General features: G+C 48.0%; 1 protein-coding gene across 1 annotated transcript in view; it reads left to right on the top strand.

The window, feature by feature from the left end:
- LOC144720374 (pleiotrophin-like) overlaps nucleotides 1–18,734 on the top strand; it is an 82,262-nt gene extending 63,528 nt beyond the window's left edge. Inside the window, exons 3-5 of the mRNA XM_078597104.1 lie at nucleotides 8,901–9,083; nucleotides 10,113–10,274; nucleotides 17,868–18,734. Coding sequence (XP_078453230.1) covers nucleotides 8,901–9,083; nucleotides 10,113–10,274; nucleotides 17,868–17,917 — 395 coding nt within the window. The 3' untranslated portion in view covers nucleotides 17,918–18,734. The remainder of the gene's footprint in view (nucleotides 1–8,900; nucleotides 9,084–10,112; nucleotides 10,275–17,867) is intronic.
- The last annotated feature ends 2,526 nt before the right edge of the window (nucleotides 18,735–21,260 follow it).

Genomic DNA, 21,260 nt, shown 5'->3' with positions numbered 1-21,260 from the left:
CGCTCTTAAATTGTGCCGAGAGACAGAGAGCGTCATGCGCGGCTAGGAAGCAAACGCTCATCGGGGACTGACAGGTAGAATAACGGGGGGGGGGGGCGGGAGGGGGTGGTTGGCCCTGATCCATCGCCGGCATAGACGATGATGTCCGACGGACGAGACTGGTGGCAGAATTGCAGCCAATGGAGGGAACGCAGGCAAGAGGACGACCACTGGGATGAGATCAGCTTCGACGCAGAGCAGCATTGAGATGGATTGCTGCATCGCAGAACGGCGTGGCACGCCTGGCGGCTTGCGGGGAGAGGGGGGAGGGGAGCGCTTCATTCAGCAGTGGATAAACCATGGCCCACTCGTGTCCTTGATGGAAGCAGAATGAGTTGCTGATGTTTTTGTTTTTTTAAACCCTGACCGGGATTTGAACCCACGCTCCTCTAACTGCGCCTCGGGTGTTCTAACCACCGCACCGCTGGGCGCAATGCCGTTAATAAGGCGACTCAATTGTGTTTCAGATCAGCCGCTGGTTACGCCAAATGACGCGGGTATTTTACTTTCAGAAGCCACGCTAATGCAGTCGTAATGCAATAGAAACGGTACGCAAATGCACTTATGGGAAATAAACGGAAAGGGAGAAATGCCGAGCAAGAAAACAAAAAAAACCCGCCTCTGCCCGAGCCCAAATTGGCGACAACTAATTTTGAAAGAGAGCTGCTCATGCCCCTCCAGCGCGGCTAAATGCCAAGAATTGCCATTTTCAGCGAGTGCTGTCCGACGAAAGGGGTGGCTGGGGTGAGGTGAGGGGTGCGTGAGGGAGGCTGGGGGGGGGCAGGAGGTCGGGGCGTGGGGAGCTCACCCGAACGTGACGCCTTATCACCTTGTGTATTATGCATGGGGTGTGTGTGTGTGTGTGCGCGCGCGGCATTAATGAAGGCCACGCGGTAACAAAAGTTCACAGAATGGATGCGCATACTTTGACATGTTTAATTCTCGAGTTGATTTTCATGCCGACCGAGCCATCCATTCTGCAACTAATAATAACCTCATTACAGCGCAGCTTTGATTACTCCATGCAAAGGGTAATAAACTATCCCTGCTCACGCAAAAGCCTGCACTTCCAATGAAAAGGAAATGCAAAACATAATTAAAATTTTGAGGGATATATTTTAATGCAGATTTTTTTTTTCACAACCCCTCCCAAACAAAAGCAAAAAAAAAGGGGTTTTATTATGATGCAAAATTTTATATTAAATAAAGTCACCGGGCCGCTACTGTTTGACCTCCATTCTATGTGGGTAAGCTAAGCTTGTTGCGAGCAATGTTCCCATACAGCTTCAGAGAGAGAGACCGAGCGAGCGAGGGAGAGAAAAAACCACCCACAGCCTTTCTGCAGATGTAAACATCACTACGGTGGCCGGGCAGACATGCACACTGAAATGGCATCGTGGGATTTTATACAGCCAGAGCCAAACCCGTAAACTTTGCTGGCCGACTCCTCCAGACCGTTGTTAATTACTCAGCCGCCTACCAGACTGACTGTTCCGTCTCATCCTCACTGTGTCCAGCCACCCATACTTTCCAGTCATATCGCTTCTCGTGTTTGCTGCTTCCCTCGACCCTGGAATTCCCTCCCCTCGTGCCTATTTAAATTTTTCCGAGTGTTCTTATGACATTGCTCAGTTCAAGAGACGCCCTTGACTCTATTGCCGACAATTTGTTTTTCATCCGTTGCCTACTTTGACGATGCTGATTGTCGCTGGCGTTTTGGGCCTTTTGCTCAACGATTGTGTAATAAAAACACAATCACACGCACACACCAAGCACCTCGAGCAGGATGGAGGACGTAACGCTTACAGTTAATCGGATCACAGAGATCTTCGCATCGCCATTCCCAGAGTGCCCGGCAGTACTGGCGCACGATCGGGTTGTGTGTTCACACGTGTTCGTTCGTGTCTCTGAGCGAGTGGTTCAAATTTGCCCATTTCTCTATAAAAGAGGTCAGGCAACCCCGTGGCACGACTGCTATTGACTTGCACTCGATTTAATGGCTCCAGAAAAATAATTGTCAGCTTTAATACGTAGGCTTTCGCAACCAATATCATCCATAATAGAGATTTTTGGGTTAGATCGCGTGAATATATAAATGTGTCGTTAAAACCCGCTACCACTCGACACAACCAACTAGTAAGGGTTGTCACGTAAACAAAGCGTGGCCAATTCGTCACTAGTACAGCACACCGGTGTGTTGGATAATTGTCAGGATTTGAATTCGCAACCTAATGGCTGTTTTTTTTTCAGTCTATATTCCGATCGCCCTCGTGACATCATATTAAAAAAGGTGTATCATCTCGTGCTGGGCAATGTCCCCAAGAAGACAACATCACAGAACTGCATGTGAAATACCCTTCGATGGTCCTCTCTGCTCCAGTAGTAACCTGCAAAGGGTGTTCATTGCATGAAAATCACAGCACACAATTTAATTCAAATTTCAGTGAAAGATAAAATATAATCTGATGTTTTCATTTTTTACGTGTTCATTGGTGACCGGGTGAAAAACTATCAAATCGCTACACCCCAGAGAACGCGGTTTGCTGACACCCGAATTGGAACCTAAGATCTCTCAGCCATGGCGGTTCCGCGTTTTGACCTCTGACCCACCCGGCCACCTCGTGAAAGTAAAAACATTTTTACGCACAAAAGACACCGCACTGACTTCTTCATATCGTTGTGATCATTGTGATTTAATCACAGGTGGATGACACCTGCATTGAAATCCAGGGCTTCAGTGGCTCCTTCTCAGTCATTGCATTGATGCAGAATTATCCCCATGAGCAAAAGGCCACTTCGATGCTCAATGCTTTGAGGTGGCCTTGGGGTCTTGGACCTTTATCCTTTCACAATGACACTAACAGCTGCAGCATTTTATGAATTGCTTATGAAGTGGACCGGCACATCTGGAAATGCTATTCAACGAGGCCGTGATGTGGGCGAAATTAAAGGAATGGAATAAATAGGTAATTTAGCATAAAGCAAATTGGGTGTCCGTGTAAACAAGAGGCATGCCCCCACTAATGGGACTTTCTCACTGAGAAGGCATTTTTCCCCCTTTCAGCTTGAACAACAGATAAATAAATAATGCTTGACAAATCTTCCCTTCTCTTTACAAGATTAGATTGGATTTTATGGAATATGTCGGTGGAGGATGTGGAAATTGGAAAAAAAACAGATGGGGTTATTTAAAATGTAATCGCACTGCGAGTTATTTATGCAGATCAGTCGGAGCCACGGCGTTTGCGCTCCTCGGCTGAGATGTATTTTTACATTCTCGCAAAATAAAAATAAAAACCTTCCTCCGTTAAGCCCACCAGAAGGAAAGTTTGACATGACCATATTTTCGGTCCGACGGCACAGCCATCCCTTTAGTGCCTGTCAAAATAGAGCGAATAAATAAATAACCCGATCACTAAATAAGGGAATTAAAGCGACGGAGAAGACAAGAACGCGTGCGCTCGCGAAGCCGCTCCCCTCCGACGTTCCATCGCCGAGACCGCGGTGACGTGCGGCGCTTAAGCGAGACAGCGGCTTATTTAGCCTCATCCCCCCCCCTCCCCAATAAATGCCCGTCATGCGCCTTGACGTGGCACCGTTCGCAAATTATTCTGGCGCTCGGCGCAAGGTTGATTTGACAGGCAATGGCGGGTGGCGCGTGCGAGCGCGATATTCCGCGCCTAAAGTTGCGGCGGGGGCGCCCTGTGAGTGACGCGGGGAAACGGAGACCGCCGCGGCTGGAGGTGGTGGTGGTGGTGGTGGCGGTGGTGGTGGCGGTGGCGGGTGGCGGAACGCCATTCTGTATCGCTGGTTCCCAGGCGCTGATGCCGCTCAAATTTATTGAAAGTGAAACGTATTCAACCGTGCAATCAATGGGCCTAAATGGCAACAAGCAGGCTTGGCATGGGGGTCACAGACTTGCGGTCGTGACGTGCCAGCTGTATATTTACTCGTGTTCCTTGCAGGTGCGACGACACTGAAAGCCGAAACTGCCGCCAGACTTTGCCACTGAGGCAACTGCTGCGGAGAAACTTGGATCCCGAAGGACGCTCCGCCCGTAAAATGAAACGTTCATCTGTGTTTTTGTTTTGCGTACAAACACAACTCTTGTCCGTTGATTAATTTTACACGAACTATTTATTTTATGCGAATCCGACGACCGTAGTTCGATTCCCGACCACGATTGGAAGAAGTGGCGAGGGACACCAGCCCCCCCCCCTCCTCCTTCCCCCCACCTCGTCTCCCATCCCACTCAATTCACACGCACTGACGTGGTGCGATATCGTAAAAAAGAAACGCGTCCATAACCGACGAGGAATGGGAGGCCTTCATTCAGCAGTGGATTGACTCAGCGCTGTAATGCATGTGTGTGTGTGTCTTTATTATTGCGCAAGTACCACGTGTCTTCATATATTCGCAGTGCAGCCACAAAGTCCAGTTCTGGAAAAGCCATAAAAATGATATAAGTTTGCCTCGAGTATTATATATATTTTAAAATTTTCTTCCGGTTACTTTTGAAATCAAATTAACACGTGGGCTTTGGCAATTTGACAAATCCACCACAGCCCAGGGAACAATTTCTATCCTCAACGCGGGAAGCAGCGTAGGGAATGAAAGAGAAACAAATACTGTGTATTTATAACCCTGCAATCCTTGTGTTTATCTGTGTATTTTTTTTCTAAAGTTCTTGTGTTGTATATATTTGGTCAATTCCAAATGGGACAACGTATTTTGCTGGGATTGCAGCCACACCGTGGCTGAGACGCATCTTGCCATTAATTTGCATTAATCATCATCATCATCATCATCTGTCCCTTCAGCTCATTAGCAACGATGGAGCCGAAGGAATTTCCAACCTGGTACTCTTTATTTAGCCAGCGAGCGCTACTGCCTCCTTCAGTCTCAATCCTCTTACTCTCTAGATCTTGTACTGCTGCATCTGCCCTCCGCATTTCCGATTCTTCCCCTCCTCCCCATTCCCATCCATTGTTGCGTCCCAACACATCCGATTAGCACGGTTGGTTATGTGCGGTGCGAAAGAAGTTCTACATACAGCCATGGCCGGCAATGCTGCCTCAGGTCGCCGGGTTCATAGCGCAGTGGCAGAGAACCACTGGCATCACTGCTCGCTCAGCATTGGAAACGGGACGGTACAAATATTTACGATGCCTGCAATTTCTCCCCGGGATATATTCCATTTTATTGGCTCGCGAAGCCGACGCTTGGTGTACATTGTAGAAATGTACTGCTCGTGGGGTTGTTTTGCACCGCAGAAATTTCTAAACGAAAAGAAAAGAAGACATCACGAAAGTTTTATCGCAGCTGGGAGGGGGGCGGCCGAGGGGGGGGGGGGTCTCGCGTTACCAAGTTTTATTGTGCCTTGAAAATTTGAAAGAACATCGAGTTATAACCAGAAATAAATTAACGGGCGTCGTTGGCTAAATCTTTATTTTCCCGCCCTATGTTTACAGTGCATCCGCGTCGTAAATACTGCGTTATAATCTGCGTTTTTTTTTATTATTCTACGTCGTCTCCCCTTCATGTTTTGTTGCACAGTGGGGGGAATATTGCGCTCATTACCGCTTATTTCACAAGTGGCTGAATATTTTCACTCACGGGAAGCGGCGTATTTATTGCCCCGGCTGCCCAGTGAGAGGATGATGGTAGCCAGTTAGCGCGGAACAGCAGGCCGTACACTATTTGCATGCTTTAATGTCCGATTATCCCTTGCCTCGCGTTCGCAAAGCTTGGCTCCACTGTGACTGGTAGGCGATCAGAGATGGCTTTGAAATCTCATTTCTTATATTTATATTTTTCATTATAAACCCTTAAAGAAGGAATTATTGTCGATAGACTTATGCGTGTCTGTGTTAAGCAAGTCATCGTCATCATCAGCCATGATCGATCCACTGCTGGATAAAGCCCTCCCAAGTCGTCGCCATCTTTCATGGCTCTGCGTTGCGACGATCCACGAGCTCATTTCACCTCTCGAGACGCGGCGCAGGTCATGTGCCATTCCTATACTTCTATACATTATTTTATTATCGGAGGAGAAGCGGTAAAAGCCCGTATGGCTTGCACACTTGGCCTATGATTCTCACGGCCTCCGTTCAATTGCCGTTGAAGGAGCTCCTTCAAGAGTGGAGGAATAGAAAAAAACTACACGAATTCCCTCTCTCCCGAAGCCCTCTCGTGGCCAGCAGACCTCGACATTGGCATTTGGCTTCTGAATATATTGCCACGTGCAAGAAGAGTACAATGAAATCCCAGCCACGGTTAACATCAGTTTGCCCTTCCTGCACCCGACCACAAGTGATCAAGCACGGTTAAAGTTTGATCAAACAATATGGGAGGTGCGGGGAAAGGGCATGGGTGGGGAGCATCATTCCAGCAGAGGCTCGATAATAAAGGGGCTGAAAACTGTCGGTGGAACAAATGTTTTTAATTCAACATTTCATTTGAATTATTTTCTTTTTTACAAATCTTGACAGCCGGCTCTTTGGAAATTTGAGATCTGTCATTCAGTGACATCAGCGAGGACAAATGTAAGCCATAGGAGCCTTGCAAAGATAAGACGCCCGAGCACATTTGTAGCACGTAAGCCCACAGATAAACACGGGAGCTCTGAGCACCTCCGAATTCGAGTTTCAAATTCTCTCGTGTGAGCTCCCATGCACAAACCCGATTACACTGCAACACATCCTCTGCACAAACCACCCCACGCTGGACTGTGGGCCGGATGCTGTCCCGTTGCATCTATAACTCTTACCGGGACGTTATGAGCCCCAGTTTCTGCAAGATGCATAACAATAATAATTATCTTCTTGGTTCTTTCGGTAAAGTCACGTAGAAGGGAAATAATAAAATAATAAAAATAAAACATAATAAAATAATTCTCACGACGTTTCGGCCACAACGCAAGCAGCCGTCCTCTGCTGTCTTTCTGACAGACCTGTTCTTCACCTGAGGACGGCTGCTTGCGTTGTGGCCGAAACGTCGTGAGAATTATTTTATTATGTTTTATTTGTATTATTTTATTATTTCCCTTCTACGTGACTGCACCGAAAGAACCAAGAAGATGAATCCCTGCAGTCACGAAAGCTTTAAATCGAAATTTTATAATTATTATCATTATTAATTATAATATTCCACTGAAGACGACGTATTTGGATGTAGTTCTCCCCACTTCCGGTACTGTGTGTCCCCATTTGTTGTAGCTTAGAGGTCGAAGCTCTAAGCCTCTCGCGTACCCCAACGCCTCTCGCGTGCCTTTTCCCTTCTTCTGCTGGATCTAAGAGTTTGGCTAAAATCTCCGGAATCCCCTCGAGTCTCGCCCGCTTCGAGGTGCGAAGGCGAAAATAGCCTCGACGCCGCCGCCGACTCCCGCGTTTTTGCAACAAAATTTTAATGAACTCCACGGAAGGGAAAGACAGCTGCTCGTTTGATCATTTGCGTCAGCGACCGGTGCGTCGGTGCTAACGTTTAGCATCGTAGTTTTGTCGTCTGGCGTAGCGCGCGAGTCTTCTTTAATCATCTCCGTTGGCACGGAGCAGCAAGGCCTCGTTCATTGTGCGCTTGATAGCCATGTTGGCTTATTGGTTGAGATGTGGCTAAGCGCCGAAGCAGTCGAGAACACAGGGCATCCGAGCGGTTTTTATGAAAAAATTGGAATGGGCCGCGTTATTTAGCAAATAACTATTGCCCTTTTGCCTATTTTAATATTTTGTTGATATTTTCAAAAGTGCCAACGTAGAAATACCTCTGAGCTTCGCTGCGGCACGTACACACAACCGAAACGGTAGTTTTAATCAAAGGCATAAAATAACAACAAAAAATCAACGCATTCGTCAATTACACGGTGGCCTTAAAATATCAAACAAATATCGAATGCGTGATATTTCTTGCAATGGGCCCTTATTTCATAGCACCCCATGAATGTACATTTTTTTTTTGCTATTTGTGCTCGTGCACCACTGCCAATGCAGTATTGCCAAATAATTTGTTTAATTTTGTGGCAGGGAAATAATCTTGCGTGGCTGTAACACGTCCCGTCGTCTTCGGGGACTCCTCTGGTTGTGCATGCGCTGTGGCTCGATGCCTTTTTGATGAGAAGAAACCGCGGCACTGGAATTACATATAAAAGCACGCGGCGTCATTTATATACACATATATGCACTATATAGGTGTTGTATATAGTTTACTCATTTTAATAAATTAAATATGTTGTATTTGGCTTGGTGAGAACGTACCATTTTCATACATAATGAGATGTCAAGCTTAGGGCTTCAATCCTATCCTGACCATGTTATGTTCTTGCACACAGGCTGAATACATTATTCTGTTAATAACGGAATTCTTTACACAAAAGATATCCCCGTCGCGTTCACGCACAAGCCATGAGCCAATATTTTGTACATCGGTCTGTCACAACATATCATTAATCTAACTTACAGCCTTTTGTCAATTCAAGCCGATTTGATGGCCTCCTCATGCCGTGCCGGTCATGCGGGTCATGCGGGTAGTTTGGCCATACTTCGCCACGCTAGTTAGGCGGTGAGGTTGCTGGAGTGGGGTAAGGGCAAGCTCGGACCGTCTTTAGATATCGCTCGCGCCTCGTGTTGGCCACGGTGCAGGAATCCGACTTCAGGTCGTCGGGGGTTCATCGCATCGGAAACCGCAGAATCCCGAGTTAATAAACCGACGCATACTGGGGGGGGGGGGGAGAACGCACAAACTCGGCCGAAGCGGGAATCGAACCCCGGGAGGGATCTTGCTTTTGCCACGAGGCCGCCTCCGCCGCGCTGCTAAAAAAGAAAAAAACAACATCAACACGGTTCGTGAATTGTTTTTGCGTCGCGCAGGGGAGAAGAAGGCGAAGAAGTTGGACTCGGACTGCGAGAAGTGGAAGTGGGGCGCCTGCGTGCCCAACCAGCTGGACTGCGGGCCCGGCACGCGGGGCGGCACCCGCGGCGGTGCCGAGTGCAAGCAGACCAGCAAGACCCTGCAGTGCAAGATCCCGTGCAACTGGAAGAAGCCGTTCGGAGGTGAGCGCCGCTCTCGGTTCGCTCTCCTCTATACGCCCGTTCGGATCGGCCGATGTTTCAAAAGTAAAATTGTATATTTTTTTACGAGGCAATTTACTCCTGTGTGCGTATTTTTGTTATTTTACCAGATAAGGCCCACTGAGCTGTATAGCTCTTTTTTCAGAAGCGATCTGGCCACAAATGATAGCTCAACGAATTGGCTTCTCATGAGGATATGTATAGCAGCCAAATACTCTAAACGCGTGACGTTGATTCTAAATGTGGAGGGGAAAACCGGAGGACCCGGAGAAAAATCCACACAACCACAGAGAGAGAGACACACAAACTCCAAATATACAGCAGGCGTCAGTGTCGGGACAAACCCACGACCTCCTGCATACCAGGCGAAGGAGTCAACGTCTCGCCACCGCGGCACCGTTCGATATTTTAATCAATTCACTGCTGGATGATGGCCTCCCAATGCAGTGTCAGTCCCGGGGGTTGTTTGACCGTACTTCACCACGCCGGTCGGTGTGGATCTGGTGTCGGAGGCACCATCATTGTTAAGCTAAAGCTGTTTGGGCGTGTGGTGGCTGAGCATGTGAGCTACGTGACCGAGCCAACGTAGGCTCGCCTGCCGGAGGAACAAGTGCTGTCAGCAAGAACCTATGATGGCCGGCATGGCATGCGATGGGGTGGGCGACCAACACCACTCTTGGCCACCTTTGTCGCCGCAGGGCTGAAAATTATACACCGTACCAGATGTATTAATGTGTGGCTGAGTCGACCTTGGGGAGTCCCAGGACCGATTCAGATAACCATCACTGGTGTTGACCGTGAGCGGCAATTGAACCGGGTGGCCGGGATTGTAGCTGAACGTGCTAACCACTACACTGCCGCTCCCCACAGACACACACACATTCACACATTGACACATTCACACACACACACATTGACACACATTGACACACACTCCCCGGGGGAAAAGACATTGAGCCGTTGTCTCAGGCCGAACTGATCGGCTCTCACTATTTCGACGTTCTCCCGCAGCCGACTGCAAGTACCGCTGGCAGAACTGGGGCGAGTGCGATGCCACCACCAAGATGAAGACTCGCCAGGGCGCCCTGAAGAAGGCCATCTTCAACGCCGAGTGCCAGCAGGAGGTGACCGTGTCGAAGCCATGCGGCAAGAGGGGCAAGTCCAAGGCTAAAGGTGAGGGTCGCGGTCACCGCTGGCGAAATGCCGTCGGCCACTCAACCAACGGCTCGTGCGTCTCGTCATTTGAAATATGGAGGGTTCAGTGATGCACTGCGATTTGATCCAAAAAACTGAACTAAACACCTTTTTTTAATTTTCCAGGTAAGGCCGACTGAGCTATATAGCTCTTTTTAAGAAGTGACCTGGCTGTTACAAAATGACAGCTCAACGAAGTGGCTTATCACGTCGCAATTTATAGCAGCCAAATAATCTAAATGTTCATTCTAAATGTGGAGGAAACAAACCAGAGGAGCCAGATAAAAATCCACCCGCCCACGGGGAGAACATGCAAACTCCAAATATACAAGCATCAGGGTTGGAATCGAACCCAAGACCTCCTGCATTCCAGGCGAGGGAGTCAACATTTCGCCACTGTGGCGCTTTGGAAGCAGGGGTTGATGGATCACGTCGAGATATGTGATACTCAGGAGGTGGACGGGTGGCTAGGAAGTCAGAGCACTAACCTGGAACTGCCAAGATCGTGAGTTTGAATCCGGCAAACGGCGAGAGTTTGATTTGGATTCTCCAGCGCAGTGAGTTGATGGTCTCAGCCCAGTCACCGAGAATAGCACAGGAAATGCATCGCGCTTAGATTTGCTTTCCTGCTTCGTTTCCTGAATTCTAGCTCTGATAAATCTAAAATATCGCGTGGACTCTCATTGACAAACATCACTCGCTGCAGAAGGGTGGGTGGGAATGTGCTGCCCCCTCCTGTGGATAAGAGATCACTTGAATAGATCTCAGAAGTTGTTCTGCGATATCTGCTTCTGCAGACCATTTTCTAACACGGTGTGCTGCACTGCTCTACGAGACGTGCTCGTGGATTCAGGTAAGGCCCGGAGATGGGAGTTCAGTCAAGTGGATGTGTGAAGCCCACTGGGTTTTCTGACAAAGTTATCCAAATATTCATCCACCATAATTTTCCAAACATCCCAATGCAAGATTATCACGAAAATGTTGTGTGCGGTGGTGTAAAGTGTGGGTACTCTCACCTCTAACCAAGATGTCTCGCCAGCGTGGAAGAGTAGGCCAAAACAAATCCCCTTAAAGGGCCATCTAGAGCTCCCTCTAGGGGAGGCCCCCTTCCGCCAGCAGTGGTACGAGCGAGCAATTGCAGAGCTGCGCTTTTACCTTTCCATTTCACGTACCGTAAAAGTGTATCCTTTCTCCTGCTTCTCAGGTTTTTTCCCTCCGCATTTAGAAACATGTGTTTATAGTATTTGGCGCCCATAAATTTACATGCGATGATAAGCCACTTCGTTGGGGTATCATGTGGCCAGGTCGCTTCTGAAAAAGAACTATGTAGTAGCTCAGTGAGCCTTACCTGGTAAGATAAAAAAAGTGTTTAAAATGGTTTAAATATATGCATTCTTTGTGTATTTGCTTGTAAAGAAAAGTAATTATTATGCATATCAAAAGTATTGCAATAGCTGACGGAGCTGAGGACGCAAGAAGGACTTTTATCTTGGAGGGCAGCAGGTTTTTGAAAGTACTCGTGCCCTCGCCATTATTAATTTATATTTCAAAATAATAACAGCTAGGATCAGTGTACTCATTCTATTATGTTATTAATACATGACAGGGCTTTAAAGTGAAGCTCATGCTAGGTTGATTTGACATTTTAATTCACACTGTCCAAACTTTGCAAGCGATGCGCCGAGTGTGCTGTCTGAGATGAAGACGTCACTTGCCCTACCTTCAAGGTGGAAAGTGACTTTCCAGCATCTTCGAGGTTTTTTGCACATTTAAACCACTTTCAGTCAATCTAGATCTGAAGTTTTCGTGACTGCAATGATCCATACTCTTTGGTTCTTTCGGTAAAGTCACGTAGGTATAAACCTCCCAGATTGCCATCGGATGTTTACGCTCTATGGATTTTTTAACTTTCAGTGACTAAAACAACTATGGTGCCACTTGGGCAGGGATTGACTTTACCTGCTATGATCAGATGCCCTCAGTGTGCCCGATCTCGTCAGATTTCAGATACAAAGCTCGGGGTTGAACCTGGTTCGTACTTGGATGGGTGACTACCTCCAGGGCTTGCCAGGTACTGCAGGTTGGACCTGCGAGGTGGCTAGGACATGGCAAGGCTGAGTGTCACCCACTCGTATGCACCTCTGATTAGCACAATACGGTGAAAAAGAAGTTCAACATACGTATGAGTGCTGCGTGTTGTCTGATTTCCTCCCAGTTGAACAAAAATTCATATTCATGGAATTGTCCAAAAATCTGACAGCAGGACCCACCTGAAAAAAGTATTGGAACTCAGAGAGGCTTTTTTTGGGTGAATAATTATTCAGACTTTTTAGTTCCGATTACAATCGTAACTAATATTACTGTTATAGGCAGTCACTACATTTCTAGCTATGATATTAGCTTAAGCGCTCGGTGGATTGTTAAATTGGAAGACTGTGAAAGATGGAGTTGGCTTGGGGTGACCTTATTGATCATGGCTGATGATGATAGCGACGAATCCCATTTGTATGCATTCAGCCTTTAACTGCTTGTAGAAAGGACACCTTTCAATAAAGGTGCCTTTTAAAGGACGCTATACATTGTATGGAAGGATAGGGTAAGATATTTTTGCAGTTCATGAGAGAAAGTGGCAGGAAAGCATCGTGGATGCATTCAGGAAGAGGTGGTTGTCATTGATAATACACGTGTGCAAGGTGGAGGAGTGCAGATGGCCGAGGAAGGTATTTGGAGTGGTTACCAGAAGCTGGTGACCAAGCAGAAGAGAAGACCTAAATCCTGATAAGATGAGATGAGATTGTGAGAGCGGTTGTTGAGCTGAAGATGTCGACTTAACAACTACGGGATCTGGCAGAAGAAAGCCAAGGCGAGGAGTGGTGGCATCAATGGCATTGGCCCTCATGACCTCTTCACCTCGACTTGGCCTTTATACGTATTATTTTATACGTGAGTTTAAATATGCACACACAATCAACCGCCATTCGACACTAAGTGGCAGTGATGTTACCACGTGCTTGTGCCAGACTATATGCACTTGAAGGCCACGGGAAGTGTCGAACGCCGGCTCACAGGAGGTCATGGGACAGACCCAGATGCCATTGGTTGACTGACTAAGATGACTGGCCGATGCCACCACCTATCCCTCCTACTATGTCACCTTCCTGGTAATTCAGATATGCATATGTACATACATACATGCATACACTTATTGCACGTGTCCTTTCTTCACATTTTTGTTTGCACATGCCACGAATGCAATCAGCATCGCGGCACAGAGTAACCGTGGGTCACGTGACTTCTGGCACACAGGAAGAGTGGCCATTGATTGCCCCTGAAGAAGCACCGTCTCCTCTGTCGACAATCGCAACACATGAACTCTCCCATTTTTGCTCGATGATCAATTCACTCTGGGTCCGTTCACCTCGTGTTCGCCACGATGCTGGGCCGAATTTAATTGCAACCACATTTGTTTTACGTAGAATTGGTCATTGCTGTTCTTTCGCCCATCATGAATAGGCTCGATTGAGGCCGCCATTCTTAGTGAACACAAGAACACGTTTTGGACAGGGCTTGAAACCCGGGTTTTGGTGGTTGCTGGTTTTGGTGCTCGGCTCCCTGAGCGCACCCCGGCCACGTTCATAAAAAAAAAACCCCAGTGATTACTCGAGGTTTGCCACAACAATCCTATCTCAACACGCAGTTGTCTGCAAGCCAGCGGCAATTTTTTCTGAGCTAATAAGACTGCTCAGAATTTCATTCAGCCTCGCAAATAGAATACAAAAAACACACACACACGCGCACCTAGGGGCACCGATACAACTTAAAATTACCCACTGATTAGACTGCGAGAGCGAGCTGCAGGTGGTAGCGTGACAATTCTGGGATGAAAGATTCTGTGGTCCCTCGATACGGAGGCCTTACGCAAACCACGCTTTTGACTCGTTTATTTAAATGTTGTTTTTTTTTTGCCCCTGCTAGGATTTCGGGGGGCTCATTATCATTTGGTAAATAGCAGTCGCTGGAGGTTTTTGTTTAATTCCATTTCAGTTTGATTTCCTTTCACTGAGCGTGGTTAATGTGTCGGATGGTGATATTTCGTTTGTGTCTAAATACTTGGGGGAATTGCCGTTATGTCTAATGCGCCGCCGAAAATCAATCCTTGACGTAACGATGTGTTGTAAGAAATCCATGCACGTATTGATTGACATATTAACCTTATCAGTGGGAATACCTTTTTAAACAACTGATAATCACAAGAACAACATTAATAATCTCTGCTTGTCCAGGAAATTATGGTTGTGATCGTGATCATTGTTGAATAATAGATACTTTGTAAGATGTAACAAATAATCCCACACCTGAGCTCACACAATTTCCTTTTTTTTCACAAAATGCAAGCGCACGTTTTAATTAAATTTTACTTATTTATGGGGGGAAAATAAACTTCATTAATACATCACATTTCCGTGTAAGTTGTCATCGTTAATGGAACGTGATTTGAAAAATGGCTTAAATTTCCATCCGGCGGTGGGCGCTATACGTTGCTGAACTGACGACTTCACCGAGAGATGCTTGAGATGATTCATTACCTTCACGAGCATGTTCATCACTCGTGATGCCTTGCTTACACAAGCATATGTCTAAACAACAACAACAACACCACCACCAGACCGCAAAATCGAAGGGTGGCTCTGTGATTCTAGAATATCTTGGCTTCATACCCACGTGCGATCAATGCCAGGGGAGCGGTGGTGCAGCGGTTTTAGGCGCAGCCTGCACTACAAACCCAGCGATCCGAGTTCGATTCCCTTGCCAAGGTTTATGTCAAGTGAAATCTGAATTGGTCCTGTCCCTTCATCAACTTGCACTGACCAGGATGGTGAAAGTACGGTCATAGAACAAGGCCTCAATCGAGCAGTGGCATAACAATGGACTGTAATATATTCTTATTATTGTCCAGATTTAAACAAATACCAGGCAAACACTGGTAGACTGGAATAGGTGGCATGTCACTAATAGCAGCCACGGCCGCAGCGAGAGCTATACTTGATGTGGTGTGCTGGGTACGGAAATATCTTCTGGGTCGCCTAACGAGACAGACCCAGCTGAAATGAAGTGTGTGGGTCTCTTAAGCGGCTGCCTGAGCACCATACTGATTATAACCCCAGCTCCCTGCTTGCTGCGGTTTTGCGTCAGCACACGGGAACGCATTGTTCTTTTCCCTGCCACGTACATAAATCGTCGCCCGCAAATATATAAATATATGCCAGTCCCACGCTAAAAGATGAACCTTAAACAATGGCGCCTCTTAATCTTTTTTTTACGCGCGCGTGCGTGTCGCCTCCGCCACTTATCTTGCGCGTTACATTTATGCCGTAAAAAAAAAAAAATCTCTAATAAAAATCCGCTCGTATTTTTTGTCCCGCCCAGTGGCCAATTTTAAGTAATCTGTCCGTCTTTTAAGAAAAAAAAATCTTCAGGTGGATGTAAATAGCGCGCTCAAAGCATTCGTCGTGAAACTACGCGACCGTGAATCTTTGCTTGCAACAAAATGCAGATTCCGCGCGCGCATGTGGGCGGCGCGGTAAACACCACGACATTCCGACTGCTTTGCATGCATCTGTTTATCCAGCGTAAATGACCTTTAAACGCCCGTGGCCTCGAGTCAATCTGGAACGTTCCTGTTACGTGTCCAGGGAAGACGGAGAGAATGAATCACGGGCTCCACGGAGTGTCACAGCGGCTCAGAGATTTGTCCGACGTGCCCCCCCCCCCCTCCCACTGTAAGCACAAATTCGAAAAACCGCCACCTTATTTGCAATCTGACCCCTCACCAGTGACCCCTCTCTCGATCGCTCCAAAGTCTGCCCTCGTGTTCACGAGAAGACATTTTTTTTGCCCAAAGCGAACGTAGCCAGGCGGACGTAGCCCCAGAGGGGAGGGACCGCCGCGCCAAACGTACGTACATTGAACTTCTTTTGCGCCATACGTGGCCGACCGTGCTGGCCACTGTTGGGGCCGCTCCCAGCGTGAATTCTCCTGCGCTTACAGCTCGGGCGGGCGAACCACGCAGCGTCCACTGCGGAGTGTGCCGAGCCAGCGTGCCGGCTGGTGAGATGGTTTCGTCGGATTGTTCTTTGCGGTGTGCAAAAGGGGGAATCTGAGCCATGGGTTCAGATGAGCGTTCGCTGTCATTTAATTGATGGAATTAAAGATTTAATTCAATTCACTAAATGGGGTTCATAGCATTGATAGATATTGTTTTGCGTTATATTGAATGTGTCATGGGACGTTTTTGCCAGTTTCAAAGTATGAAAAATAATAATAGGTTTTTTCGTTCTCTGGCAATAAAACAGGTGTTAAGATGTTCAAACATAAACTAGATACCTTTTTCAAGGTATCAAGTCTGCTTAATACATGCATATATTATGAGAGCATGTTTTATTTGCATGTTCACCACACGCACGCGTGGTTGATGCAGACATAATTCCTTCTGGTGTTTGAACATCTTGTCGCCTGTTTTATCGCCAGAGAGGCTAAAACCCCATTCTTAGTTTTTCACATATTCAACGTGTTTGTTCGTTTATTCAGAGAGAGATATGTTACCAGTGGACTGGTTGTGCAGTAGTTCACCGCCAACGACCGCAGTGACCTGGGCCTTGTTCCCAATCTTCACCAACCGCAAGTAGCTTGCACGCCCCCACGAGGAATTGCGGCAAACGCCGATGGCAAGAACGACATCTGAACAAGTTTACTGGGGGGCTGTGTGTTACGAAGCGTCACTATCAACGTTAGTGTGCGGGGAGCAGGAGACCATTGGTGCACATCGTCTTCGGCCGTGCAGTGGCGTCAGGGCGTGCCGGGTGAGCTGGTTGCACTGGCGGAGCCAGTGGGGGGTTGGGTGGCACGTGCCCCCTCCCAATGATCCGATCAAATCCCTAATTTCGATCGGATCATTGGGGTTTATTAGTAATAAATCGGAATTTTGCGAACCCCACTGCCACTGTGTAGCAGCATATTATTATGTGCCAGGGACTCTATGAGATGATATGACAATAGTCTGAGTCCATAATTGGCAATAAGTAACGGCAAAGCAGTTATAAGTGACTCAGAATTGTGCGCAGTTACGCATACAGTACACGACGTCCCTGAAGGCAAACACCTTCAGCGAGCGCGATGCCCATCACATCGCCGCACACGCGTCGAATAAAAAGCAAGGGACAAGTCCTTACTTTGTTACAACTCCTCATTGTTCATTGCTGGAGGGGTTGCCCTCCTACCTGAAAACCCTGGCTCCGCCATTGGCTGGTTGCCCTGCAAGTGCTGGCGGAGGAGGCTTCGAAGTGGTTCTGTGGCAATGCGGGCAGACGTCCACTCGAAGAACATTTATGTATTTATCTATATATATTTCCATTATATATCTGGTGTTTTGACCTGTGGGAAGTCGCGTGAAATAACGTTCGCGGAACAAAAACAGAATATTTTCCGACAAAGAATTGACCGTAACCCCCGACATACATAGGTCGTCTAATCGTGAGCGCTCCTGCCGTTTGTGTCTCCCCGTCGTTCACGCAGCGTCAAAAAAGAAGGGCAAGGAGGGCAAGAGCAAGGGAGGATCGAACTGAACGCCCCCCCCCCCCCCCCTGCGCCGTGCCCGGCCACGGAACGTCTTCACGGGGGTCAGGCCAACAAGTCCGTCCGCAAAATGTCTGGCCGACACTGGGAGAACAACCACACTAATGGGGGCCCACGAGCTCGTCGGCAGCATTCGGTGATTAACGCTAGCACATTACACACACACACTGACACGCACGCGCACGCACGTACGCACGCGCACATACACACAACGATATTTTATTTCGATTTTGTGTTTTTTTTCCCCCGTCACGATCAGATCTTTCTCGTTGGTTTTTTTTCTCGTCCCGAATAATCAACTGTGTAGATTTGCTTTAGTGCGCATGAAGCTGTGTGCATCCGAATGTTACCCCAGATTAAACCTCCTTTCCGTACCGCTAGGAAGTTCGTGATTTAGTTACGAACATTTTATATTTTAAAGGTTCCCCCCCCCCCCGCCCCTACGTTTTTTGCTGCAGTATACGAAAATGTTCTAATTTGATTCATTCGCTAATTGATATTATTACCCAAGTGTATCTCCTGTATTGGGGTTTTTTGTACTCTTTAAATAAAATAAGAATAAAAACATTTAATACACTTTTTAAAATCTTGCTAGAAAACTAAATGTAAAAAAAAAATCAATGTTCAGTTTGTAGCGGAAGATAGAAACACACGGTATCCTTTTGAAGGCATACTTGAAAAGTGCTTTTCTTTAATAGCTGTTGAATACATACGATCTGTTTGCAACTATAATATGCTTCGGCCTCTGTGTATTGCCATTTAATCGACATTAAAATGGTAAAATGTTATAGTCCCCCAAAAAACAAACCCCATCCACTGTTGGTCAGTTTCTCGTTTTTGTTCTTTCACCGAGGTTCTGAGTTTCACTGAATTCAGAGTTTCCGCGGTTTTGGTTCTTCCACGAATGCGGATACCCGATGCGCAAACGTAAAACATTTAAAAGCCTCCAGGAGTTGTGTGCAACTGTGGTCGTCCAGAACACACCGTACAACGTATAACGATGCAATGCAAAAAGAGACATCACAGCAATACCATCCACTGCTCCTGACTCGGTTGTCTGCTGCCTTGACCCACCTCAATGTGAACTCGGACTCGTTGCTCTGCACCTACATCAGCAGCAGCCGTACCACGGCAAGAATGGGACTGAAATCGTTGTGCCTCAAATTCAGGCTCTACGCTCTACAGCTCTCTCTCTCTCCGATGCATTCTCGAGTCGTGCCGCGCGTTGTTCAGCACGATGTCCGACGATTTGCTCGACGTGCTGGGAGCTCCTTCAAAACGACGCGCGCGGTACAACTTCGAAGCCGCGCCTGGCAGCGATACAGCACGGCCGCGAAAACCGACTCGGTGCTATCCGGCCTCGGCTCTCCATGACTCCCACCGTCCGTCAGCTACAGCGTCCCGTCAACGCCGCCTATGGATGCACCTGGGCCCGTTTTCCTCTTTAGGCGGCACGGTTCTGTGTGTCGCACACGGGCGGACGAGGACAAAAAAAATCTCACCACCAAACCCCGACTCCCACCCTACCCCCCCATTCTCCCCCACCACAACAGCTGGCATGCCTGCAAGAAAATTAAGAGCCTGGCGTGCATATGTTGTTGTGTTTTTTTAAAGAGTGTGACATTATTTATTTATAAATGTTCTGCAGCGGTTTTATATAGGTAGTCCCCGAGTTACGACGCCCTACTTACGATGGGGTCGTCGTAACGCATCTCCATCGTAAGTAGAGGACTATCTGTATATATAAAGGGACGCACACAACACAGCGGCCCTGGGCCTGGGCACGACGCATCCACAGAACGGGGGGCGAGGACCGCGAACGACGCCGCGGTGCAGCGCCACAGCGTTCGTCTCGCGTCGCGTCGGCCACCCTCGTCTTTGTTTATTTGGCAGAGGCGACAATTGCAGGCACACAAAGACAAAGATCCCCCCCCCCTCCCCCACGTATAGCCTTAACAGACTGTTGGGGCAAGTGCTGTTAGCTAGCAGCGCCGATGAAGACCGGCACGCACACGAGGAGGTGGGTAGCCAGCACCCCCCCCCCCGCCAGCCTTTGTCTCCCCAGTGAGCGATGTTTACACACCACACCAAGAACTCATATCAGACTGAGTCGGCGAGGCCCAGGACCTGTTCAGAAAATCGTCACTGGTATTGGCCGTGAGCGGGAATCGAACTTTGGGTCGCCAGGTTCGTAGTAGTGCAGCTCGCTAACCGCTACACTGCCGCTCGGTATATTTGGCAGAGGCGACAATTGCACATGCACACTCACAGTCAACACCTTTCCCAGGAGAGGCAACTTTGAAGTCTAATGGCGTCTAACTAGTGTGTGTGTGTGTAATATATTTTTACCGTGCGAGCTTTTGTTTATTTCCCAGTGCGAGGATCGAAGCCCCTTGGGGTTCCGCGTGTGAATCGGAGCGCACCAACAGAAGCGTCTGTCGTTTTCGGAGCCAGAGAGCCGGGGGCGGGGGGGGGGGCAGGGGGGGGCGGGGGGGGCGCGGGGGGGGATGCAACAGCGTTCTTACGGGCGCAATGAAATGTTTATAGTAAAGTCTGAAAATGGATGCGGAGAAGCGTGGTGAAAGGTGCACGCCTGGAATTACGCTGAGAGAACAGGAGGAGGAAACGGCACAAGGCTCGGGGACCAGCAACAAATGGGAGACGCGGCATTGAAAAATCAAGAAAAGCGAATAGGCTTTGGCAGAACAACATCGCCGGGTGGGGATGATGGTCGATGGACGAGGCTGATGATGGAATGGCAGCCGAAGGAGAGAACGCGTCCAAGCGGGCGGCCACCGCGGAGATGGAGCGTGAGATCGCTTCACGTGCAGGTGCAGGAGCGAGACGGATGGTGGCAGGCAATTATGTTGAAAGGTCTTCATCCAGCAGCAGATACAACCTAGCTGATGATGATGACGACGATAGCATCTAAATGTGACTGCAAAACCCAAAATGCTGCACGGAAGCAGTGGGAAGGAGCCACTGCTGTCCACAGACGCACGGGGGTCACGTTCACGTTAACGGAGCATCCCCGAGGCTCGCCGAGAACAATCAAAATAAATCCGCAAGCCCAGGAGCCGTGGCCGCTGTGTCGGGGGTATTCCTCCTCTCGAGACTTGCCACCCATCCAATTTTGACCCCGGGCAGTCCAGGAATTGGCATTTGTGTCCGGGTGGCAGGAATTGTTTTTATTATTATTAAAATAGTTTAGCTTCGATAATTTTCAGTTTAGGTTTGTACCGAGATCTGGTACCGATATTGCGTTGAACTTTATTGGAGAATATTGCACGGTTTTTGATAACAGACCTCGTGCTGACTTTCAAATATGTCCCA

Source organism: Lampetra planeri, chromosome 8 (genome assembly GCF_965212315.1).
Source record: "Lampetra planeri chromosome 8, kcLamPlan1.2.h2, whole genome shotgun sequence".
Lineage (NCBI taxonomy): Eukaryota > Metazoa > Chordata > Hyperoartia > Petromyzontiformes > Petromyzontidae > Lampetra > Lampetra planeri.
This window is presented reverse-complemented; position numbering and strand designations above follow the sequence as displayed.